Source organism: Delphinus delphis, chromosome 16, assembly GCF_949987515.2.
Source record: "Delphinus delphis chromosome 16, mDelDel1.2, whole genome shotgun sequence".
Classification (NCBI taxonomy): Eukaryota; Metazoa; Chordata; class Mammalia; order Artiodactyla; family Delphinidae; genus Delphinus; species Delphinus delphis.
In genome coordinates this window covers 9,695,183-9,721,689 of record NC_082698.1, presented here as the reverse complement: position 1 = coordinate 9,721,689, position 26,507 = coordinate 9,695,183, and the positions used below count along the sequence as shown (strand labels likewise).

The following is a 26,507-nucleotide window of genomic DNA, read 5'->3' as shown; positions in this document are numbered from 1 at the left end:
CTTTTTAATCTGGAAGTTTTCAAACTAAAATTAATTTTGATTGCATAAAGAAATCTAATGATAAAGTGAAGAATTTCACAATGTCTATATGTCAGACATAACATCTAAAACTTACTTTGTCTCATTTAACACTAAAAATAAAAATGTTTAGCACCATACCCTCTCACTGACAAAAATTTTATTCTCAAACCTCTAAGGCATTAAGGTAGTAAAAATAAATGGAACTCTTTTAGAATGTCTGTGTTAGGGGATAATAAGGCTATTATTTCAGGTTTTTTAAACAATTTGTTCACCTAAATCCAGGTAATAATAAGGTATATAAAACAGGGATCTATTTCACAGATTTCATGAGTAATTCACTTTTTTAGCTCATGAGAGCACCCAGGGACTACAATGTCTCAAGCACAAAGAAAATTATTCAATACGACTTTAATGTGGCCTGATAACAAACTTTCAATACCTGGCTGAGGAGCTGTATGCACTTTTGCTGAATGTGATGGTTCACCAGAGTCCAACTTCTCTTCCATATCTTGTGACTGGATTAACTCATTAGATTCTTCCCTCTCTGAGCTCTTTCCTTTCTTCTTCTCTTCACTCTTTACGCTCTCTTTGAGGTCATCACCGAGCGTTTTAAGGTCACACTGTATATCCAATTTATTTATTAATGCAAAGTCACTGGCAACGGCATCCTCCATGGTGGGCATGGTGGGCTCCATGGGCTCATCTATAAATCAAAACAGATCAAAGTCCATCAGCCAGGCCATTTGACACAATTAAAATACACACAGGAAGAAAAAGCCCCCTTTTATCCAATGTGGCAGAGACGACTGCGTGTCCACCAGATCCATTCTCCCATCTTCCAAGGTCAGGGCTGCGGTTAAGACTGTGGCACCCTGGCAAGGGAGCGTGTCAGTCCCTTCACAAGGTGTAATCAAGCTCTCGCCAATGGAACAGAACCAAGCTGACATGTTCAATTTTGCCTCACTTGTTTTAAAGGAAATTTGTAACCCTGACCTTCCACCCTTTCCCCTCCCCACTGGCTCGATTAGTAAAAACCAGAGCAATCTTGAAAATCACATGTTGAAGGGAACCCCAGAACGGCGGGGGCGGGGGTGGGGAGGGGGGAGCAGGGCTGCAGGCCGACCTGGAACACCCACACCGGACTGTTATGTGAGGAAAGAAACAGACTTCTATCATTTTTTAGTCACCGCATTTTGGTGTCTCTTTGTTACAGCTGTTTAGTCTCTTACCCTAATGAGTACATCACTCCTATGAACTGAGTGCAGACACAAATAATTCAGAAGCCTACAACAAGTCAAATAAAAAACCAAATGTAAAAGCTACATAAAAAACAGGCCATCCTCAATGTACTAATGGACAGCATCCTCAAAACTTATCTAAGTATTAATTTTTGAAACTCAGAACATGATTCCTGGCTGCTGAAAAAAACTGCATAATGACTAACCACGAAAATCTGTTTAACCTTTAAGGTTATATACTGACAACACTAAACAGAGTTACACCAGAATTCTGACGTTTCCAGTATGACCCAGAGCCTTCTGGCCTCTCTGCTGCCAAGTCGGCTCCAAGTTGTCCTGAATTCTGCTCTGTTAAGCACAGTGCACGAGGGCAAAGAACAAATCTGCTCTGCTGGCCACTGTATCTCCAGTGCTTAAAAGAGGGACTAGAACATCGCAGGCATTCAAAACATACTTGGGGAATGAAGTAGCAAGCTAAGACAGGGGTGGGAGGCTCCCAGAGTTAGGCATTTCCTATGGCAGAAGTGAGAAAGAGCTCTAAGAATGGGTGGCATTCCCAATTCTTATGGTCATGTATTAGGTAGTGCCTATAGGAAAACATTAAAAAAAAAAAAAAGGCAGCAAAAACACTGAAAAAGCAAAGTATCTGTAACCCAAGTTAATTAAATGTTACTAATGATCTTTTAGGAAGTCCACTCACAATTCAGAATTCATCTGAAAATAAGAGACAACTTCAGGCAATATAATTTACTAAAAACCTTACTCAAACATGGAAACTCTGAGCTTCACTCAGCATTGTGATTATGCAATCTTGTGTGAGTTGCAGATAAGCATCTATTTCTCCAGAGACAGTATCACTTTCTACTTACTTCATAAGGGTATTATTAGGATCAAATAAAATTAAGAGTTCTCGAAGAATTGTGAAAACTAAAATTTAAATAAACTCCAGGAAATCACATCTTTAAAATGGTCCTTTCTTCTTCCCAAGCTAGACTTTCCCTGGCATATATTCCCCATATCCTTGATTTGGGGGCCAGTGGTAACAGTAACAGCAGTGCTAAGAGCAGTCATCATCATCAGAGTAACAGTAGTACCTGATTGTATTGGACCTCCTTCCCCTATCTAAGAAATGACTGAAAGTGAGAACCTTGGAAAGAAACATCTATTTGAGGTAAACAGTTTTTAGACCCCCATCTCATCTTACCCTCACAATTTCCTTTTGAAATTTCCCCTTTAGCCAGAAATTTCAACATTTTTTTCAAAACCTTCTTGTGAGATTTTGACGGCTGAAACTGTAAAGGTCGGCACCTAGGAAAGCAAAATAAATATTTAAAAAGTGAACTCAAACTGTGAAGAAATAAAATCAGTGCTGAATAATAGGACAGGGTTTAATGTAGCCTCTAATCCCACCCCAAATCTCACAAAAATACAGTTAAAGGATTATTAAAAAAAAGAAAAAGACATAAACCACTAGGAAAAAAAATAATGGGAGAAATGTTGGAAGCTAGAAAGCAGATGTACAAGTGATAACTGACTTAGCAGACCAAAGAAAAGTTGAATCCTAAGCCAAAAGTGGGAAAAGCCAAAAAAATATCCAATTTTCTCTACGTTACCCCTAAAAGTAACGTAGGGGTACGTTACTTTTAACGTATTGGCCATACCTGACACCCTGGGAGATGAGAGTGAAAATAGGAAGGTCCCTTGAAAGTCTGTTTTGGAAGCGATTTATATATCCGATACTCTCCCCCACTCTGCACATATGACTCTCTACACAACCCATCAGAAAACTGCAAACTTTTCAGAAAAGGGGAAAATAAGGCCTCTTACTTGAGGGATACAGGCACAGCTGAAAGGAATGGAAGTGTACTGCAAACAGTAAGCGTAAACGGAAGTATACATGCTGAATGTTGAGACCTCCAAGACCCACTTCTCCAGCCCAGCCCCAGAACATCAGTAGATGATACTTTCTTTCCAGAATGTGATCAGAACTAAAAATACTGACCTCAGAGATTCTCCCAAAGAACAGGCTAGCCAGATCACCCTACTTAAAGCCCACAGTAAACGAGACCCACCAGGGTACATAAAATTTCCAGTGGAACACTGGAAGGTTGGAATCACCAGACACTTGAGGAGGGCCTCTAAAACAAAGATAGGCGCCAAAAACCTGGAGAAAGTAACTTGGAGGATAGAGACATACAGTATACAGGAAGAAGGGAATCTCAAAAAATTTAAGAGTCCAAGAACAAAAATCCCTCTTAGAAGTAAAAATATAATAATAAGATATAATGAGAAGAAATTAAAAGTTAAATAGAAGACAGAAGACTTGGAAAATAAAGGTGAGGAAATCTCCCAAAAGACATGGAAAACCGAAGAGAAAAAAAAAATTAGAGTACCAGTCTAAAAGTTCCAATGTCTGAATAAAGACATTAGAGAAGAGAAAGAAGTTAATGGAAAGGAGAGGATCAATAAAATACAAGAAAATTTCCCTGAACTGAAGGACATGATGGGAGGAGCCCCTAGATAAGAAGGGTCCCTCAAGTCCATATGCAATGAATGAAAACAGACTCACAGCCAAACGTACTATGAAACATCAGAACTTTGAAGACAAAAAAACTTCCCAAGAGAAAGAACATGTTTTGGACAAAGGAACAAGAGTCAGAATGTCACTGGACTGCTCAACCGCAGTAAGACAACAATGGAGCAAAGCTGTCAAAATTCTAAAGGAAAATTATTTTCAATCTACACTTCTGTTCCTAGCTAAACAGTAAGTTAAGTTTGAGTAGTCAATGAAAACATTTCCAGACAAAGTCTCAAAAAACTTACCTCTTATGCACTTTTTCTCAAGAAGCTATTAGAAGACGTGCTTCACTAAAATGAAGGAATAATACATACAAGAAAGAGGGTAGAAGAGATAAGATCCAAATCAAGACCCAAAGAGAATCCTCAAGATGACAGTAAAAAAGGGATCCTAGGATGACAGCGATGCATCAGGCACAGAGGCAACCTGTCCAGATCACAGCAGGTCAGAAGATTCCACAAGACATTTTCATCAAGAAGATAAAAATGATAGCGTACCTGAAGCATCTAAACATACCAAGAGGAAATTTACACCTCTCAGGGAGCATTTTTAGATAAACTGGTAATAGGAACCTAGAAGACTACGCAAACAAAAATGACAATAATCAACACCAGGAAAGTAAAAACTTGTGCAGGGAAAGAGAAAGAAAGTAATCATGGACTACTACAGGGCTGAGCTGCGAAGCTTACTTACACAGCCATAATGAGGTGACTACATCTATCCAAAACGATAATATTTCTAATTTCGGAAGTCTGGGACGAGGACAAACAGGAGCTTGAATGTGACAGGGGAAGAGGGCTGAAATAAAGTTAAATCCTTATCTTTCAAAGAGAGAAGCCCAGAGATAATGAAGAAAACCAATTTTTTAAAAATCAAGTATTATAATTATATAAGCATGTCACTTAAAGATAGAGATGAAAACCCAGAAGAATCAGTTAAATGATCTGAAAGTGACTGAACTGGGAAAACAGAACATGAGACAGGCGGGAGGGTTTCAGAGGACTGCTTTTTGCAGAATAAGCTTTACAGAACTGTTTGATTCTTTAAATTCTTAGCATATACAACACTGATAAAAATTTTTTAAAAAAATCCATAGACAGGGAAGTTCGTCCTCATTTTTACTCACATACTGGACAGGTCCTAGCAGCTGCCTAACAAGAAGCTAAGTTGTAGGCTAGACCACCTTGCCTTTACATAAGGCCTCACTGCAACTACTGCAGTAAACAAAGTAAAATAACCAGAAGAGTATGCAAAATGACTCCAAGAGATCAACATATAAAACAAAGTTGTATAAAGAATAACGATCAGGGACTTCCCTGGTGGTCCAGCGGTTAAGACTCTGTGCTCCCAATGCAGGGAGCCTGGGTTCGATCCCTGGTCAGGAAACTAGATCCCATATGCCGCAACTAAAGATCCAGCCAGTACTCAGCAACTAAGACCCGGCACAGCCAAACAAATAAATAAATATGTAAAAATAAAATAAAGTAAAATAAAGCTTCCACTCTTGTGTATATTGTTTAAAAAAAAGCATAACAATTCAGAAAATGTTTGATTCCATGTAAAATTGTTAAGTAAGTCACATTTTACAATTACTTTCTCTTGCAATGTTAACTGAATCCCTTTTCATAAAGGCAACACACCTGGAATGGTGCTCTGTATGAGACAGGCACCCAGTAAATTATAAATGCTTTTATCTTTTTCTTTAACCCACTGAAACTGGCATTTTCTGAATAGAGATCCTCAGGGTTCAGGCCAATCAATTTCAGACTTACTTCAACAAAATCCCAGCCATAATCCAGTAATAAATTGTTACCAGAAGGAAAATGACTTGTCTTTGAAGATGTCACCACTTCATAAACACTAAGCTGAAAAAGCTACTCTGTCGTTTTATACTAAATGAGATGCTGCCAGCAAACCAGACATCCATCTTTTCTCCTTATTGTACCAGTCCTTTGACCAATTATGTAAGAGAAAGGATTCTTAACCAGGAAGCAGTGAATTATTCGAAGTCAGTGATCACCCTAAAACTAATATGTTAGATGTTACATTATTTTTGTCTATACAGCTCCTTGTCTTGTTTTGTTTTGCTGCAGAGAGGATCTGCAACCATCAAATTCTCAAAACAGTCTACAACCCCAAAACAAGTTAAGAGTAATTAAGGAAAAAAAAAAAAAAGAGTAATTAAGGGAGACAGCTGTGGGGACATGCCAAGCATGATGGACACAACTGTGTTTGTGTTTTTATCTAGAGTGTACATACACATTGAAACTGCAGACATATGCCTCACAATGTTAACGTACCTTCCCTACTTTCTACCAGAAGAAGGGGAAGAGGGAGGGGAAGAGGAGGACCTTCATAATCAGAGAAGGGAAAAATCCTCCCATGTTAGGGCAGAGTAAGGGGGGCACAGGGGAAACACAAAACATTAAGAAAAATCAAGCAAACACTCTGTAGGAAAACAGACTTTTAGTTCAAGTTTTCCAGTGAAGAAAACTAGACTCTGAATAGACGCAGATAAGTGTCAGCCCTCCTCCCCCTTATAGAGGATCCTGTGGCATTACCTGAATGAAACAACTGTTGTCAACACACCAGAGAACTGCAAAGCCATAAGCTAAACTGATAAAAATTTGATATCTAAAATTAATTTAAGTATTTGCCAATATTCTCCCAATATTTCACGTATTATTGACTAGACTGCTAAATAGTGTATTTTTTATACCATATTTATATCTAAACCAAACAGTATTATTAAAAGCTATTGATCGGCACAGGAATAGAGTATGAGTATGTAGAAAAAAATCTGTTTGCTTTTCTTTATGAAGAATGTTTACCTAGACAGAAACAGGCACTTCAAAAAGCAAGAGTCTACTAAAAAATTATACACAATCTTCATATTAATAGAATATATTATATTAATCAAAATTCTTACCTTATTGTGTACTGAGGACAACATGTTTGATTCATGACAGGTTTGTACACATATTTCCCACTTCTAAAATTATAAAATAGTTTTGTTAAGTTTGTACACATTTCTCATATGTAGCAAAGTCGATTAGTACAGGAGTACAAAATTAATTAGGGTAAAAATCTAATCAACAGTGTAAAAACATTTAGGTTTAGTTACTTTTCATAAGCTAAATGATCTTGCAACGTGGGTATACCAAGGACCAGAGTCCAGGTTTTTCTTTTCTGAACGTTTACATATGTATTCCATGGTTAATCACCTCAATTACCCTCTCACCTGCATCTGCAGTCCCTTCCATGCCTCGATCTACCACCCACCCTCAATAGCAAAAGGGCAGTCAGAGAAAACTGCCCAGGATGCTGTGGGACTGATGTGTGCTGCTGCCTATGACATCCATACTTGGGGGTTCCATGGGCACCAGCACGATGAACCCCCAAACCAATCTAATCCTTTCCATGCCTTCTGGATCTCAGTTAATGCAGAGTCATACATTTACGAGCTGAATTTTGTCCAGATTTAAATGTGCCCTAATCCAATCTGACTGGTATCCTTATCAGAAAAGGAAATTGTACACAAAAAGGAACAATAAACAAAACACTAGGGATGCACACACAAAGAGAAAGGACCGTGTGAGGACACAAGAAGGCAGCCAGGTGCAAACCAAGGAGAGAGGCCTCAGGAAAAACCAAAGCTGCAGAGAGCTGGATTTCGGACTTCCGACCTCCAGAACTGTGAGGAAATAAATTTCTCTTGCTCAAGCTGCCCAATCTGTGGTATTTTGTCAAGGCAGCCCTAGCAAACACACATGATTCAGGTCCCGAGCCGAAAACCTGCGAGTCCTCCTAGACTCTTCCCTCTAATGCACCTCCATATCCTGCCAGCAAGCGATCTACTTCCAAGATGCCTCAAAAATGTGTCTTATGATCCATCCGATCCATCTCCTGATACACAGTCACTGCTACTGACCATGACAGCGGTCCTCACCACCTCACACATGGACACCGCAATAACCTCTGGAACTAATGGTCCTGCCTTCAGAATCACCCGCTCAGACACCTCTCTATCTGAATGATCACTTCCAAATCACAAATTCCATCCCTTTTCTCTCTGACATAAAAGCCTTCAATAGCTCCCCTGTACCGTTAGAAAAACCCCACAAAACCTCCTTACCATGGCACACGAAGTCTTTCAACATCTGGCCTATATCTGTCCTCATTTTGGGCCCCATTATTACGTTTAAGGAAAGCTGTGAAGTTTCATTTACTGTGCTCAATCCCATGACTTCTGGGGAGTATTGGCACAGGGCACCTAACACTGCTCATACTTACGTAAGGAACCTTACCTAATAGCTATTCTAGAATCATCTACATAAACAGAGCTGCCCAAAAACCTCAGCTATCAAAGGCAACGTGTGGACTTAAGGGAATCCCGATTCAAATAAACCAACTATAAAAAAGAATTTTTTGAGACGAGCAGAAAATCTAATCAAAACTAGGTAACTGGTGACGTCAAATAATTATTATTAAATTTGGAAAGTATGGTAATGATATTGTGGAGATGGTAAGAAAGAAAATCCTTCTTAGAAACACATACTTAATACAGGTATAATGACATGATATCTGCAATTTGGTTTAGATAATCTTGTGGGACGAGGGGAAGGGGGGAGTATCTTATTCTGCTTGAGCTGCTATAACAAAACGCCATAGAGGGGACTTCCCTGGTGGCACAGTGGTTAAGAATCCACCTGCCAAGGAAGGGGACACGGGTTCGAGCCCCGGTCTGGGAAGATCCCACATGCCGCGGAGCAACTAAGCCCGTGCACCACAACTACTGAAGCCCACGCACCTAGAGCCCATGCTCCGCGACAAGAGAAGCCACGGCAAGGAGAAGCCCGCGCACTGCAACGAAGACTAGACCCCGCTCACCCCAACTAGAGAAAGCCTGCGTGCAGCAATGAAGACCCAACACAGCCGTGAATGAATGAACGAAAGAATGAATAAATAAATAAATAATTTTTTTTTTTAAAAAAAAGAAGTATCTTTGTATTAAGGACCTTTACCTTCGCCATCCTCGGTCTATGAGATCCTGATAATCCTGTACAGTCATGGAATGTGCCCACATGCCTGAAAAATAAGTGCCATGTTAATTACAGCAGGTGGAACTTTTTACTTTTTTAAATCCAAAGCGTTATCTTTAAAATATGAAAACTGAAGCAAAAAAAAAAAAAATCCAGCTCATATTGGAGAAATGAAAGTCTGCACATACTTCATACTTGTTAGCTTGACACAATACACAACACAAACGAAATACATGATGTATTTATCTTAAGTTTAAAAATCAAGCACACAAAGCGATCACATGCAATTCAGGATTAGTCAACAGTCTCTATGACATCATAGATTTAGGTCCTCACTGCAATCAAATTACATCACACCTTTAAGTCATAATAATATCCCCAATAATTTAATAACCTGGTCTCTTTAGAAGAATTAGAAAGCAAATGTTTTCTTGTGCATATAAATTCTCCTGATTTTTATTTGTTTACACCATAGTCTTACACACTGAACAAAAGTATATGTACAGCAATATTCCTTTTAAGTATAAAAACTGAAAGTAATCCAAATGCCTAGGAACAGAAACTTGATTACAGGGACTATAATGTTATCAATATGATGAAATAATTATGCAACCATGAAAACAATGAAGACTATGAGAAAACACTGAATTAATGGTAAAGAAAAGTGAATTTTATTCTTGTAAACAGTAAACTGCACCAGCAGTACGTAAAGATAAAGATAGGCTTGATAGAGCAGGGCGTCATGAGAAAAGCACAGGCATGTGTACAACAGAAATGTCCAGAAGCCTGGTGGAGACCCATTAACACCCAGTTACTCCATGAGGTTCAATTTCCTCATCTGTAAAATAGGAATAGTAAAACCTACCTACCCAATAGGTGGGGTGCCCTAGAATAAAGATTATTATTAAAATCGAGATGACAGAAATTTACAGTTATCTAAGTGAAAAGGTTGAAAGTAGGTTTTTTCCACAGAACTTAGAGAACGTCTATATTAATCGATTTTCTCTTACTAAAATTACTAGAAAATAATTAAGGACCTAATATTATTTTAGACATGTTTAATATAAAGTATTTGTTACATATATATTATAATCACAATACTAAGATTCTGAAAGAGAGAAGGGAAAAATCTCTAATACCCTAAGGCAACCACTGTCACCATTTGGGTTTTTCTCCTCCCAGAGCTGTAACCGTGTCACATATGTTATTTGCATCCTGCTTATGTTCTCCGTTTAACCCAAGACTCTGTTTTTTCACGTTTACTCATCTTCATCACCGTCACTAATGACTGCGTTATACTACACTCTACCCCCGCTCACCCACAAGATGCACCTAATAAACACTTTTAATTAGCGAGTAAACGGACACACCATAATCGCCCAAATCATTCCCCTACGGTAGGACATACATTTTTTTTAATACGGAAACCACCCCAATTTACATCTTCATAGACATCCCATTTTCCACAATGCTAGATTATTCTTTAAAATAAGTGTCTACTTTTGCCAAAACACGACACGGCAGGAAATAAACATGATGTTCTGTTTACAAACAAGAAATCTTCCGAAAGAAAACTGAATCATGGCGGGTAAGGGTACTGTAGGCTGGCTTTGTCGTCGTCATCGAGGTGGGTGGAGAAATGACACGGCACCCAAACACCTGGTAAAATTTTCAAGCACCTTGGTACCAAGAGGGCCCCTCGCCAGCAGCGACTACGGTCACTAGTTTCTTCTATATTCTTCCAGAGACATTTTATCCACGGATGCCCGCGCACGTGTGTTTTCCACACACACAGTTTTCTACACCAATAGCACCACCCGACACTCACTGTCCTGCACCCCGCGTTTTGCCCTGTCCCTCGGAGACACCCTCACAGCAGCATCAGCACTTACAGGTCAGCCCCCGTAACCGACCACGCCGCAGCGCTCCCCAGCAGGCGTGCCACCAGGTACTTAACCGTCTCCTACTGATGATGGACACCTATTTCCACACTTGGCTACTGCGAGACAATAATTATTTCTCACGTCCGAGCACCTGTGCGAAGAATGAGCATCTAGAAGGTTCCCTGCTCAATCAAAGGTGAGGTCCGTTTTTAATTCCGAAAGCCACTGCACTCAGGGGGAGCCGCGTTCCGCACTCGCTCCACGAGACAGCAGCTGGGCAGGGGCTGGGCGCGTCCCTCCAGCCAGTCGGCCCGGGGCGCCGCGACCCCCGAGGACGCCGAGCCCCGAGGCCGCGGCGACCTTCCCCGCCCGCCAGCCCGGCCCGCTTACCATTGGAGCGACTGCCCGACTCGTTCTTACAATAGCCGCAGCGGTAGAAATCCTCGCCCTCGAAATATTCCACGATGCTGGGCGAAAGCGCGGCCCAGGAAGCCATGGCCCCGACCCTCCAAACGCTACGCGGCCCAGCCCAAAGCCGCCGCCACCCCACAATGCACCGCGCCGCCCGGGCGCCCACAGCCCGGCCCTCGCCCGAGCCCCTCGGCGCTGACGCCGCCCGCGCCATCTTAACCTAGGGCAGCAGCCTTCCGCTATTTCCGCTCCTTCTCCGAGAAGGACCGCCATCTTCGGTGAGGATGAGACCAAGAGACAAAACGTGAAGGACAACGGTCTGGGAAGAAACGAGTGGGAAAGGAAAGCGGGAGTTGGGGAGCAGGGCCTGGGTGTTCCCTCGCGAGGGCCCGGACGCGGCGGGCGGTGCGGCGATTTGGACGTAAGGCGTCCGCACCAGCTCCATCGACCGGACCACTCACCGCAGGACGCTTTGCCCTCCTCGGAGTCGCAGTAGCCGCAGTAGTAGCCGACCTTGAGTCCCTTGTACTCCACCAACGAGGCCATGGCTGCCGCCAGGTCCACGCAGGCCGACCACGCCTCTCGGCGCCCCGGGGCCGACCTCTGCGGAGCGCTGGGGTCCGCGGCAGGGAGGAGTGGAGAGCGAGGCCCGGCGCGGTGCGTCGCAGCGCCGGGGGGCCCGGTCGGTATTGGGTCCGGGGGCCTCCCAGGATTAGTGGATCGTAGTCGTGCGCTCTGGTGCCGAGTTGCCAACCCGTTGCGTTACTTCATCGCCAGTCCTTCCCACAACTGCGCGTTGATAGCCCTAATTTACAGATAAGGAGACTGAGGCACAGAGCTTGTGATCACCCTCTTTTTAGATCCTGCAGGTCTCAGTTCCAAAGTTACCATTTCAGGCCGTCCTAGCCAATTCTAGCTTCTTCCAAACCAGCAAGCACTCACTTAAATGTCCCGTAGGTTCGAGTACACATGCATTCTGTGGATGGCAGGGTAAGTGAATTGAACACTTCACTCTTTTAAAGGAAACCAGTGTCAGAGCCAGTTGCTGCCTTGTTCCTAGTGCCACCATATCTTACGACTTCTTTTTTTGAAATTTATTTTTTTATACAGCAGTTTCTTATTAATTATCCGTTTTATACATATTTGTGTATACATGTCCATCCCAATCTCCCAATTCATCCCACCGTCACCCCAACCCCCGCGACTTTCCTAACTTTTAAAAAGAAGCTAGAGGGCTTCCCTGGTGGCGCAGTGGTTGAGAGTCCGCCTGCCGATGCAGGGGACACGGGTTCGTGCCCCGGTCTGGGAGGATCCCACATGCCGCGGAGCGGCTGGGCTCGTGAGCCATGGCCGCTGAGCCTGCGCGTCCGGAGCCTGTGCTCCGCAACGGGAGAGGCCACCACAACAGTGAGAGGCCCGCGTACCGCAAAAAAAAAAAAAAAAAAAAGAAGCTAGAAATCAGATTTTTTTTTCGTACAGTTTTGAAATGTTACTTTAAAAGAATTTTTTTAATTGTACATGTCAAACAACATTTATATAGGCTGAATTCAGCGCATGAGCCTCCAATTTGCAAGCACTATTTTAAAGGGGATTTCTTAAAGACTTAAAGATTTCTTTCAGTGAGTACCTCCAACAAGGTAATATTCCTTATTCTTTAATTCTGTATGCACAGATAATTTAAGCCTGTCTGTCCTTATATTTTTTTCCCATCAACAATAAAGCTGATTATCTTTTTATGTTTAAAAAAGTGAAATCATGTAACTTGGAGAAGCAGGTAAACTTTTGAAGTCAGTTTCAACATTCTTGACCCTAAGGTCCACTATGCTGGATATGTGCCTATTTAAGAGGTTTGGTGGCAGAGTGACCTGTCATATCACTAAGCATCAGCTGTGCCTCACACAATGGGAAAGAACCTAAGGATAGCTATGTAGCATGCTGGAGGACCTTAGATTTATCCAGCTCCTCCAATCCTTAGATTTAAAGGCCCCTTACTAGATCTCAGTACCCATGTTCTTAAGACAGACCTCATCCGTTTTGTTCATTATAACAGATTTGACTATTTCTGGTGCTTTCCTGGACAACATAGGAAACAAAGGCCAGAGAAGCCAAATAATTTGCCTAAGATCACACAACTAGTAAGAGACAGATAGGCGGGGGAAAAGGTGATAAAAATAAAATTAATTGAAGAAGAAGAAAAGAGATCAACAAATACTAGGTTTGGACATGGGTAGGGCAATAGTTCCTAGATGTGTTTATTTTGCTGAAGGTTAGGCACAAAGTTTTCATCTTCCAGGCCCAAATGAGAAAAATAGTGCAAAGTTTCATTTAGTTTCCATCTTTGGGGGCCGGGGGGAGCTGTAAGAGGGCACTATTAGAACATCCTTTTATTTATGAAATTGCCAGTAATAGATAGTTGTCTTTGTTTTTAATTTTCATTCTTGACAAAATGCTGGCAACACTAGCATGTTTGGTTCCATTAACATAGTTTATATAACTGAATGTGAAGTTGAGTTTGCAAAGCTTAAGAGTGAGGTTCAGTCCTCGCACTGATGATGTGAAGGACTTTGCATGGTGATAGGCCCGTGATTCTTGAATTAAAGTGAAATGTGTTTCTCTTTCCTTCTGAAGAACGTGTTGTGAGTAGATAGTAAGCTGGGGGGTGGTGGGGAGGACAGTTAAATACAGAGAAGAGGGACACACTAGGAAAGAGCTGTGTTATGAGCAGAGGCAGGGAGGTAGATAGGAGCACCAGGGGTCTCAGGTACTGGTGGTGGTGGTAGAGTCCTAGGAGATGCTTTCCTCTGTGGGGCACTCACTGCCAAGAGACCTCAGATTAGACCCTTTCCCTCCACTGTCTAGACCTTTGCTCTCCGGTTTGGTAGCCACTAGCCACATGTGCCTACTGAGCACATAAAATGTGAATAGTATGACAGGGAAACAACTTTTATTTAAATTTACTTGAATTCTTAAATTGAGGCAGTATAGACAGCAAGCAGGATAAATGCCAAAAAATCTGCATGTAGGCACATCATATTCAAACTGCAGAAAATCGAAGACAAACAAAAATCTTGAAAAAAAAGCCAGAGGGGGGAAAACCCTTAGCTATAGAGGAGCAAGGATCAGAGTTACGTCAGTCTTCTGGTTAGAAACCGTACAAGAAGAAAGGAAAGTGAAATATTTCAAGTATTGAAAGAAAAAAAAGACCAGCCTAGAATTCTGTATCCAGCAAAATTATCCTTCAAAAGTGAAAGAGAAGGCTTTCTCAGACAAAACAGAAATGGAGGGAATTTGTCCTCACTAGACCTGATTTGCAAGAAATGTTAAGAAATTCTCCAGAAAGACAGAAAGTAATATATGTCAGAAACTCAGAACTACTTTATAAAAAGAGCATTAGAGAAGGAATAAATGGAGGTAAAATGAAATTTTTCAGACTCTTAATTGACAGATAACATGGTTTAATAACAGCAACTTGTACAGGGTGCAAGTTTATGGATAAGTGAAATGAGTGAAGCAACGTTATAAGGGGTGGGAGGTAGGGAACTGGGAATACTCTTATAAAGTACCCACACTGCCTGTAAAGTAGTTATTTGAAAAAGAATTTGGATTAGTTGTAAATGTGTACTGCAAACTCAAGGGCAACCATTTAAAGAAGCAAAAAAAGTATAATTGCTATGCTACCAGAGGAGAAAAAAATAGAATCATAAAATGCTTAATTAAAACCATAGAAGGCAGAATAAGAGTGGAAGACAAAAAAACAGAGCAAGAGCAACAAATTGAAGACAGTAACAAATATGGTAGATATCAATCCAATTATATCAGGGATCACTTTAAACATCAATGGTCTAAATATACCAATTAAAAGACAGAGACTGGGCTTCCCTGATGGCTCAGTGGTTAAGAATCCGCCTGCCAATGCAGGGGACATGGGTTTGAGCCCTGCTCCGGGAAGATCCCACATGCCGCGGAGCAACTAAGCCCGTGCGCCACAACTACTGAGCCTGCGCTCTAGAGCCCACGAGCCGCAACTACTGAGGCCTGTGCGCCTAGAGCCCATGCTCTGCAACAAGAGAAGCCACCACAATGGGAAGCCCGTGCACCGCAATGAAAGAGTAGCCCCCACTCACCGCAACTAGAGAAAGCCCGCGCGCAGCAACGAAGACCCAACACAGCCAAAAATTAATTTTTTTTAAAAAGGACTATCAGACTGGATTAAAAAATGAGACCCAACTATATGTTATCTACAGAAAAACCCACTTTAAATATAAAAACACAGATTAAAGGGATGGAGAAAGATATATTGTGCTAACACTAATCAAAAGAAAGCTCGAGTAGCTTCTTTAATTTCAGATAAAGTAAACTTTAGAGCAAGGAAAATTAGGGATGTAGAGGGAGCATTACATAATAATAAAGGGTCAAGCACCCAAGAAGACATAACAGTCCTTAATGTGTATGCACCTAACACTGTTCCAAAATGTGTGAGGCAAAAACTGATAGAACTGCAGGGAGAAATAGAAGAATCCACTATTACAGAGACTTGAGCACCCCTCTATCAGTAACTGACAGGTCCAACAGGCAGGATCACAATTGAACTGAAGGCCGTCAGTCAACTGGATATAACTGACATCTATAGAATACTTCATTCATCTGCAGCAGAATACCTATTCTTCTCAAGCTTACACAGAACATTCACCAAAATAGACCACATTCTGGACCATTAAAAAAGAAAGAAAGAAAAGAAAAGAAAAGCCTTAACAAATTTAAAAGAATAGAAAGCATACAAACTATGCTGTCTGACCACAAAGGAATTAAACTAGAAATCAATAACAGAATGGTAGCTGGAGAAGTCCAAAATACCAGAGATTAAACAGCACACTTCTAAATAACACTTGGGTCAAGGAAGTTGCAAGAGAAATTTAGAAATATTTTGAACTAAATGAAAAAATACAACTTAACAAAATTTGTGGGATGTAGCCATGAGCCGTGCTTAGAGAGAAACTTACAGCATGGAATGCATATATTAGAATAATGACCTCAAATCAGTAATCTAAGCTTCTACCTCAGGAAATGAGAAAAAGAAGAGCAAATTAAACCCAAAATAAGCAGAAAAAAATCACAAAAATTAAAGCAAAAAAAAATTACAAAAATTAAAGCAAAAATAAATAAAATTGAATACAGGAAATCAATCTAAAAAATCAATAAAACCAAAAGCTGGTTCTTTGAAAAGATAAAAAAAAGTGATGAACCTCTAGTGAAGCTAATTAAGAAAAAAAGAATACAAATTACCAGTATCAGAAATGAGAAAAGGACACCACTACTGCTGCCATGTACATTAAAAGAATAATAAAGGAATATTCTGAACAATTCTATGCTCATACCTATGATAATCTAGAGGAAATGGATCAATTCTTTGAAAGACAATCAACCAAAACACAAGAAGAAATAGATAATCTCAATAGGCCTGTATCTAAAGAAATAGAATCAATAGTTAATGACCTTTGAAAACAGAAAGCATCAGGCCCAGATGTGTTCACTGGTGAATTCTACCAAGCATTTAAGGAAGAAATTACACCAACTCTACAGTTTCTCCCAGAAAATAGAATCAAAGGGACTTTTCTAAATCATTTTATGAGGCCAGCATTACCTTAATACCAAAACCAAACAAAGACATTACAAGAAAGGAAAACTATAGATCGATATCTCTAATGAACATAAATGTGAAAATCCTCAACAAAATACTAGTAAATGGAGTCCAACAATGTAAAAAGAATTATACACCACCACTAAGTAGGACTTATTCCAGGTATGCAAGGCTGGTTCAACATGACAAAAGCAGTTAATGTAATCCATCACATTACTAGGCTAAAAAAAGAAAAATCATATGATAATATCAATAGATACAGAAAAAGCCTTTGACAAAATCCAATACCCATTTATGACAATTAAAAGAAATTTCAGCAAACTAGGAATATATAGGAACTTCCTCAACTTGGTAAAGAACATTTACAAACATCATTCTTAATGGTGAAAAATTATATGCTTTCTCAATAAGATCAGGAACAAAGCAAGGATGCCACCTCTCACCACTCCTATTAAACATCATACCAGATGTCCTAGCTAATGCAATAAACAAGGAATAAAAGGCACACCTATGGGGAAGGAAGAAATAAAGCTTTCTTTCTTCACAAATGACATGATTAGCCAAATGGAAAATCCCAGAGAATCAACAACAACAAAAATCTGGAACTAAGAACCAATTATAGCAAGGTTGCAGGATACAAGGTTAATATATAAGAGTAAATTGCTTTCCTATATACAAGAAATTAATGAGTGGAATTTGAGAGTAAAAACAATACCATTTACATTAGCACCAGAAAAAAAAAAACAAAACAAGAAATACTTGCATATAAATCTAACAAAATATGTACAAGATCTGTATGAGGAAAACTATAAACCTGAGATGAAAGAAATCAAAGATCTAAATAAGTGGAGAGGTGATCCATCTTCATTGGTAGGAAGATGAATACTGTTAAGATGTCATTTCTTCCCAACTCGATCTTTAGATTCATTCTAATCCCAGTCAAAATCCTAGCAAGTTATTTTGTGAATATTGAAAAACTGATTCCAAAATTTATATGGAGAGGCAAAAGACTCAATAACCAAAACAGTGTTAAAGGAGAACAAAGTTGGAGGACTGACACTACCAGCCTTTAAGAATTACTACAAAGCTACAGTAATCAAGACAGTGTGGTATTGGTGAAAGAGTGGACAAATAGATCATTGGAACAGAGTAGAAAGCCCAGAAGTAGACACAGTTATATATAGTCAACTGATCTTTGACAAGGAAGCAAAGGGAATTCAATGAAAGGATAGTCTTAACAAATGGTGCTGGAACAACTGGGCACCCACCTGCAGTAAATAATTCAAAATGGAGCATAAGCCTAAATGTAAAACACAAAACTAAAAACTCCTGGAAGATAACTTAGAAAATCTAAGTGACCTTGGGTTTAGCAATAACTTTTTAGATGGAGCACTAAAAGCATGATCCATGAAAGAAGAAATGAAGTCATGCTTCATTAAAATTAAAAATGTTTGCTCTGCAAAAGACACTGTTAAAAGAATGAAAAGATGAGTCACAGACTGGTAGAAAATCTTAGCAAAACATCTGATAAAGGAATGATACCTAAAACATACAGAGAACTCTTAAAATTCTCAGCAATAAGAAAACAAGCAACCCAATTAAAAATGGGCAGAAGATCTGGACAGATACCTCCCACAGAAGATACACAAATGGCAAATAAGTATATGAAAATATGCTCAGCATCATGTCACATTAGCGAATTGCAAATTAAAACAATAATAAAATACCATTATGCACCTATTAGAATGGCTAAAATTCAGAACACTGACAACACCAAATAGGAGTGAGGATGTGGAGCTACAGGAACTCTCATTCATTGCTGGTGGGGATGCAAAATGTGCAGCCACTTTGGAAGACAGTTTGACAGTTTCTTACAAAACTAAACATACCCTTTACCATATGATCCAGTAATCGTGCTCCTTGGTATATACCCAAATGAGTTGAAAACTTAGGTCCACACAAAAACCTACACACGAATGTTTATAGTAGCTTTATTCATATTTGCCAAAACTTGGAAGAAACCAAGATGTCCTTCAGTATGTGAATGGATAAACTAATGGCTGTGCACCCATACAATAGAATATTATTCAACAATAAGAAGAAATGAGCTATTAAGCCATGAAAAGGCATAGAGGAACATTAAAGGCATACTGCTAAGTGAAGTAAATCAATCTGAAAAAGCCTTTACAGTATTAAAAAAAGCCATATTGTATGACTCCAACTATATGACATTCTGGAAATGGCAAAACTGTGGAGACAGTAAAAAGATCAGTGGTTGCCAGGGCTTTAGGGCAGTGATACAATTCTGTATGGTGTACTAATTATGGACACTTGTCATTATACATTTGTCAAAATCCATGGAATGTACAACACAAAAAGTGAACCTTAATGTAAACTATGGACTTTGGTTAATGATAGTGTATCAGTATTGATTCATATGTATACCACACTAATACAAGATATAAATAACAGGGGGAACTTGGAGGAAAAGAGTACTCTTTGATCAATATTTCTGTAAAACTACAGCTGCTCTAAAAAAAAATTGTTACTTTAAAAAACAGCAGTGTAAAGCTTTTAAAATTGATTAAGTGTAGAAATGTAATATTTTGTACATATATCCTGGATATATTTTATCCTGACATCCTGATAAATACATATCACAAAAATTAACCTCATCTGTTTCTTTACTTTTTAAAATGTGACTCCTAGATGGCTTTAAATTACATCTCTGACTGACATTCTATTTTTGTTGAACAGTGCTTCCTCACTGGACCAACTCAATTCTCTACTTTTCTCTGCTTCTAGTCCCTACAGTTTCAGGATCTTTTCTCTAGTGCCACTTCTTCTTAAGCACTTTCCTGTTAACAAAATTTCATAGTTCTCTATATGTTTCGGGAAATCATCAAAATTCCTCCACGTCATATTCTGGCCACTGCGTTCCTCACCACAGATTGTGCTCTATATCTGGCCCGCAGCATCCATCTTGTACTCTGCCTGTGCAACCTCCTCTAGTTAACCACTCTGATTGACTCACCCTTGCTTGGCTGGTCTCAGGAGTGTCTTCCATTTTTGCCACTGCTCAAAATGTGCTCCCCAAGAAGCCCTCCTTGCTGCACCCCATCTCATGCTAATGACTCCTGCCCTTTGTTTTCCCTCCACACTTAAGCATCCCATTTATACCACTACATCACGCGTGTGCCCTTGCATACATTTCTTGCCTCCCTAATTGGACTGTAAAGTCTACAAAGGTATGGACTGTGTTTCTACTTCTCCGGTATTCCAAGGTTAGGTGGTATGGCAGGTGCTTAGGACTACAGGCTTTGAGTTTAGACATCTGCTTTCAAGTTTCAGCCTCCCACTTGGCTGCTGTGTGGCCTTGAACACATTTCTTACCTCTCTTAGCCACCATTTCCTCTCCTGGAAAATGGGGAGAATAATAACATTACCTCAAGGGTGTGGTTGGAATGTCCATATTTTATGTTCAGATACTGTCAGAGGCACTTTTATTTAGTTTGTTTTCAAACTCCTGCAAAATGGAGACAGCAGGCAAGGTGCTGCTTCCAGTGCCAGCAGTTAATCTGTGATTATACTGTGAAGATTATTTCACGCTCAGTGACGTGAGAAGTGGTTTCACAATCATTTCAGTTCAGAAAGCATCATCATCTCCTCCTCCAGCTAGGACTTCTCATAACTATTTAAACATATTTCGTGGTTTTTAACAAAGGGTTAAAATTTAGGTATATAAGAAGATACTTGTTAGCAAAGTGTTCTTTTTATATTTGTCGTGGAGAAACACAACTCAAGCCATCTTTGCTTATGTTTGGGCTAAGTGTAGTCTTGCTCAGCATTTGTTTCAACCTAACTGGCTATCAGAGGTTTTTGTTTATCTCCCTGGCTTGTCAGCTACCTACTGTGGATCCTTCAGGATGCCTTGGTTTGATTTCTAGGGCAACCAGAAGTAGTCACAAGCTTTTCTGTATGTGTCATCACTTTATCCCCCCAGTTTCTCTTATCAGGAAAGAGAAACTTTACAGCATAGTACTCAAAAGTACTTTCAGGTCCACATGATTGTCTTTGTGTGTTTTAATTAAGCTGATTCCTTACTTAAAGAGAGGCTCACATTAAGAATTGCATAGTTTTCTTTATCAAAAAAAAAAGAGGCTTTCTATTCTGTTTTCATGGGATGATAAATAAGACATTGACTTTTAGTCCTTCACATAGTGCCTGGCTCATAGTCAGTGACTATTAGGAATGTGGGGTAGTATGATGCTGTCAGGTCCCAGGTGTTATAAACATTTTGGCGGAATTAATATCACATAAGTTTCACGTCTGAGCAGCATGACTTTTGATCAGTTTTAAAATGGTATCTTGTTTGGTTTGGGAAGCACCTGATATTAAAATGTAGACTGAAGGGGTGGGATAGGGAGGGTGAGGGGGGGCTCAAGAGGGAGGGGATATAGGGATATATGTGTGCATATGGCTGATTCACAGAGTTGTACAACAGAAACTAGCACAGCATTGTGAAGCAATTATACTCCAATAAAGATGTATTAAAAAAAAGAGAATTCAGTGCTTTGGTATGAAAATAGAAACCACTGTCATGACTTGATGTTTGAAATTCTTTGATTTTTTTTTAAGCATAAAATACCCATATTTACTTCTATAACTCATTTATTTCTGAATTTGAGTTTGGGGCTACAGTTTCAAGCTCGTCTCCACAAGCAGCACATTTTGGAAGGGGTAGATTTTATTCCTACTAAATAAGCCAGGTTGTAATTAATCACTGTATTTTCTCCTTTTCACATTTTTTTAAAGAACTAGAGACATCATAGTGGGCTATGTGAGCACTTTGTTCGAGTGGATGCCGCTCACATGTATGGTGAACAGGCTTTCCTGATGTGAATATGCAGTCATTTTCATTAATGTGATTTCAACACTGGTGTATTTTTTGCTTAATGACCAGTTATGAACATAATTATATAGTATAGATGTATACTAAACAGTATCAAAGCTCACAACTTCATAGCAGGAGCAGTATTTAGTTGAGTGACACGCCAGCTAAGTAATGATGAGACCCCACGACTGGGCCACCTGCACACTTGTCCGACCTCCTGCCACTACTGTGAGTGTGTGTGCAGGACCCGCTCCAGGGTTCTCCACCGATTCCAGGGTTCCATTTCCATGGAAGATACACAATATATATCCCAAAAAGAAAAAAAAGGATGCTCCCGTTGCCTTGGAAGATGCTCTAACTGCACTTTAGCTGGGACACCTGTGCGTGTGAAGCACAGGCCCTTCTGCTCTCTGTCTGCAGCCGTTTAGCCCAGCTCACGCTGAAGCTCATTCCCTGCCAGCCAGAAGATGTCTTCACCTACGACCTTCCAGTAGTCTCAATCTAGGATAGTGATGACACATACAGAAAAGCTTGTGACTACTTCTGGTTGCCCTAGAAATCAAACCAAGGCATCCTGAAGGATCCACAGTAGGTAGCTGAAAGACTGAAAGAGGGCCAGAAACTTTAATGGCTGGAAAACAGGACTTGGCAGAATAGAGAATGAGAGATGAGAGTTGGGAGAGCAGCTTAGGAGAGCACGTGCTGAGAGGAAGAGAGTGAAGGGCAGAGATGTGCTTTGTGAAACTGGCCATTGATAGGGCGATGGCTGAAACAGAAGACACCAGAGATAAACAGCATGGGGCCCTAAGAGCCGCGGAAGTGGCCACAGGTGCTCCGAGGAGAAGGGGCAGTGGGGGCTGCGGAAGGATCAACCGGCAGTGCAGATCCCACCCTCACACCCGCCTTTGGCGACAGACTCAGAACGGCTGGATCTGAGTGCAGAAGAGCAGTCGGTATTACTCTCCTTACATTTTGAGTAAACGCAGGAGAAGATTCACCTATCTGGGAATGGGTGTAGCACAGGAAAGAAAATCATGTGCTCTGGAGTCACACAGGCACACATCCTGCCTCTGAAACCAATCCATGGGACCTTCAGCAAGTCACTGATCCTCTCTTGACCTCAGTCCACTTTGCTATGAAATGGGGGATAACAAGTACTTACCTCATACGGCTGTTTGGAAGATTAAGTAAAAGAATCCATTTGAGTTCTTAGTGCAATGCCTAGAGTATGGTAAACTCTATAAATGTTGCTGTGGAAATAATATAAGAATTGCTTAGGAAAGAAAAATATGAAAGCAGAAATATGAGTCTTGGAGAAATTAACTTTACCTAAACAGCAAATATAGTTTTGTTTTTTTCTAGTTCCATGTTATAAAATCCCTCCCTTCTGCTGCTAAGTCAGAGCAACAATATTTATGACCCAGATGGCTAAACAGAGAACCTATCTGCTAACTGAGCAGGTTAAGAGATGAGGTCTTGAGGATGCCTACATGTGATTGTGCTCCGTCTTAAGTGATAAATGTCTCTGCTTTATTCTTCTGCATTAAATTAAGAAAAAAAACCCACAACTCTTTCTTGCTGTCAAGTTGTTTTATTATCTATCTAAAATGTAAACCTTTCACAAGAATCATGAAACATGTTATAGTTAGATAGCTATTATTGGAAATTAATGATAGCTTATCAGTTATATTTATCGTTAATCACCTTATGCATAACTGAACTTAAAATGGACTTACCAACTCTGGAATCTCAAATTTCTCATCAAAGGTAAGTTCTTTTTTCTACCGTGGTGTGCGGAATTTGAAATAGCAACTCAGCCTCCCCTCTCCAGTGTTCAAATGAATGTACTGAGGACAGCCTCAACCTCAAACACAATTTGGCTCTTTGTTTATGCTTTTATCAGAGAGCCTCCTTCCTTGGTTCAAGGAAAGATAGAAGAAGTTAAACATATTGTGGAGGCCTGCCTATTGAAGCACAGAAATGCCTTTTGCTACATAATGAAAAGTGAGTCTCAAATCAACTCCCATTACCATTCATACCAGAGCACGTTTCCCAAAACCTTTCTCCAAATCCTTGTATAATTTCTCTTTTTGCTCCTCTAGATTGGCCTGGGCCAAAAATACTCAAGACCCTCGGTTTGCAGTAGGTTCCCAGTCCCCATGAGAAAAGAAGATTAAGGTGAGGAAATACATTTACCATGAGCTCTGGAGCCAGTAATAGAATCGTAAGAATTTATCACCAAGTTAAAAAGGGCCCAGGTATTTCAAGGGAGCATGCTTTGCTTGTACTGTTTGGTTCACTGAGCAACAGTGGTGCTGACTGGACAGCACTGAACAAAATAAACACCCGCAGCCTCCTAGGGCTTAGTCTAGTGAGGGATGTGGACATTAAATAGTTACCACAGATTGTGAGAAGTGTCATGAAAAGATGGGATTTTATTTGAATGAGTATGTAGAAGGTCTGAAGAAGTGACACAGGCTAAAACCTAAAAACCATAGTCAGGGGCTTCCCTGGTGGCGCAGTGGTTGAGAGTCCACCTGCCGATGTGGGGGACACGGGTTCGTGCCCCGGTCCGGGAGGATCCCAAATGCTGCGGAGCAGCTGGGCCCGTGAGCCATGGCCGCTGAGCCTGCGCATCCGGAGCCTGTGCTCCGCAACGGGAGAGGCCACAACAGTGAGAGGCCCGCGTACCGCAAAAGAAAAGAGAAAAAAAGAAAAAAAAAACCCTAGTCAGAGCTGCTATATTATGTGTTTGGGAGTATATAAAGGAAGAACATGTGAAAATACTCAAACAGGAAAAGTCAGCGTGGCTGCAGCAGAAGGAGCAGTCGGCTTGAGAAGCCTGTTTGGAGACGCAGACAGGAACCAGCTTATGGCTGCCATACTGGAATTGGGGATTTTCTCCCGAAAGCAGTAAGACGCTATCCCAGGTTTCTGTGCAGGAAAGCGATGTGCTCAGATTTATGGAACACAGAGATCGCTCCGGCTGCTGTATGTGTGATCGGTCTGATGGGGCTGGGGACAGAGGGAGAAAAGTGTGGATTCAGGGAAGCTAGTTACAGGCTGCTACCATGGGGCGGGGGGTGCGTTTTGAACTGAGAAGTGACAGGACTGAGAAGGGGGAACGGAAGGAAGCGATCTGGAGGAAGAGTCGAGCAGGGATGCCAAGCAGGCAGGCGAAGCTGAGGCGAGCACAGGGCAGCCTGTGTGCCCGGCTGGCTCGCTCATCCCTGACTCCCACTCCAAACCGGTGCCTGACACACAGCACTTCACTTCCTGAACGATCAGGGCTGTCCTCGTCCAAGGAAGCCTGAGTGTGACTGTGCTCTATCTTAAGCGACAGTTTCTCTGCTGCATCTTCCTACATTACATTTTTTAAAAGGCAACCAGCAAAGCCGGTGGAGGGGGTGGCCATGAGGCAGGAAGAGAATGAGGGGCTATTCAGTTACTCGCGGACATTCAGCTAATGGCTGGAAGAGTGTAGGGGGTCCAAGATAGCCTTAGTCACATGCCCTTGGCTATAGCCTGAAAGCCAGAAGAAAGAAAGGTATTTCAAGGAGGAGAGAGTGGTCACCACTGTAGAATGTTGCTGGGAAGTCAAGTATGACAGGGACAGAAACGAGATGACTCGTGACCTAGATGAGAGCAGTCTCAGACAAGCGATGGGGGTGAAAGCCGAACTGAAGAGGATTGAGGGAAAACGTGAGGCGAGAAAGTGGAGAGGCAACTGCTTCAAGTTACACTGTGAAGGGGAGTAAAAAAGGGGATGTGCAGTAAAGGAAGAGTTTTCCTTTTTTGTTTGAAGATGATATATACTGAAGTGTATTTTTATGCTGATGGAGCGATCCAGTAGGCAGGAAATTTTGAAGCAGGAAAGGGAATCTGATCATGGTAAATGGAAGTTCTTGAAGTTCCGCGAGCACAGGTGGAAGAACTGGCTTTTGATGGGCCAAGGGGCATTGTTTCCACCGTAAAGGCAGGAGGGCAGAGTCCAGGATAGATGCACGGGGTTGTTCCTGCAGTGGGAAGAGGACGGTGTTCCTGAGGGGCTGCTTCTGTTTTTACAAGGATGTCTAAGGCACAGTCTTCAACTAGGAGGGAATGCAGGGGGAGGAGAGGGGAAGAGGCTTGAAGAGGAAGACATGAAACAATTACGAGACCCTAGCTGGGACGTGGTGTAAGAGTGCCCTGCAGGGCTAACAGCCACTTGAGATCTGTGCCATGGACTATATATACAATAAAGGACAACCAGATACGGAAACATGTATACTGAGCCGAACAAGCCAGAGGCCTCAGAGACCACAAGTGTCGACTACACCGTCAAGAAATCTCAAATGAAATCCCTTCCCCCAAAGTATTAACACTGGAGAAGAATGAACACACTGAAAATATCCAGAAAACACACAAAACTAAGACCAAAAAGCACAGGGTGGCCTGGGCAAAGAAACAAAGGGGCATCAAGATCAAATGACTTGAGGGAGAGAACTCACAGAGCAAAGCAATGGTCGACGAGGTGCTCAGAAACTCTCTACGCAAGCTCCCACTTTACTGAAATCTCAAGTGGAGAAAGAGGAAGTAAAAGAATTTGAATGGGTCACAGCCTATCCAACTGTCCAGCCTTACCAGGAAGCACTTATGGAAGTGACTATTCTGATGGAAAAGTCAAAAAAAAAGAAGATAAAGTTGCAAACCACTCCGAAGAGAGCTCTTGAGTATACCACCATTTTTGAGAAGTCAACTAGAAAAGCAGAAAGTTTAAATTATTTTCTAGGTTGTATTTCTTTTTTAGGCTAGCATACCTT

The 26,507-nt window shown here is 41.0% G+C and overlaps 1 protein-coding gene across 8 annotated transcripts in view; it reads right to left on the bottom strand.

Annotated features, from left to right (window-relative positions):
* The window catches only part of ATE1 (arginyltransferase 1), a 160,072-nt gene extending 147,693 nt beyond the window's left edge, over positions 1–12,379 (bottom strand). For 3 of the 8 annotated variants that reach the window (XM_060033924.1, XM_069541502.1, XM_060033928.1), the window contains exons 1-5: positions 11,635–12,379; positions 8,862–8,925; positions 6,767–6,829; positions 2,464–2,567; positions 461–724 (exon numbers count right to left, since the gene is read on the bottom strand). In XM_060033924.1, the coding sequence (XP_059889907.1) occupies positions 461–724; positions 2,464–2,567; positions 6,767–6,829; positions 8,862–8,925; positions 11,635–11,719 (580 nt within the window). In that variant the 5' untranslated portion in view covers positions 11,720–12,379. Of the gene's footprint in view, positions 1–460; positions 725–2,463; positions 2,568–6,766; positions 6,830–8,861; positions 8,926–11,152; positions 11,350–11,634 lie in introns of those variants that run through there. The other 5 variants (XM_060033923.1, XM_060033925.1, XM_060033926.1 and 2 more) reach the window with 3 other exon arrangements.
* Between the last annotated feature and the right edge of the window lie 14,128 nt (positions 12,380–26,507).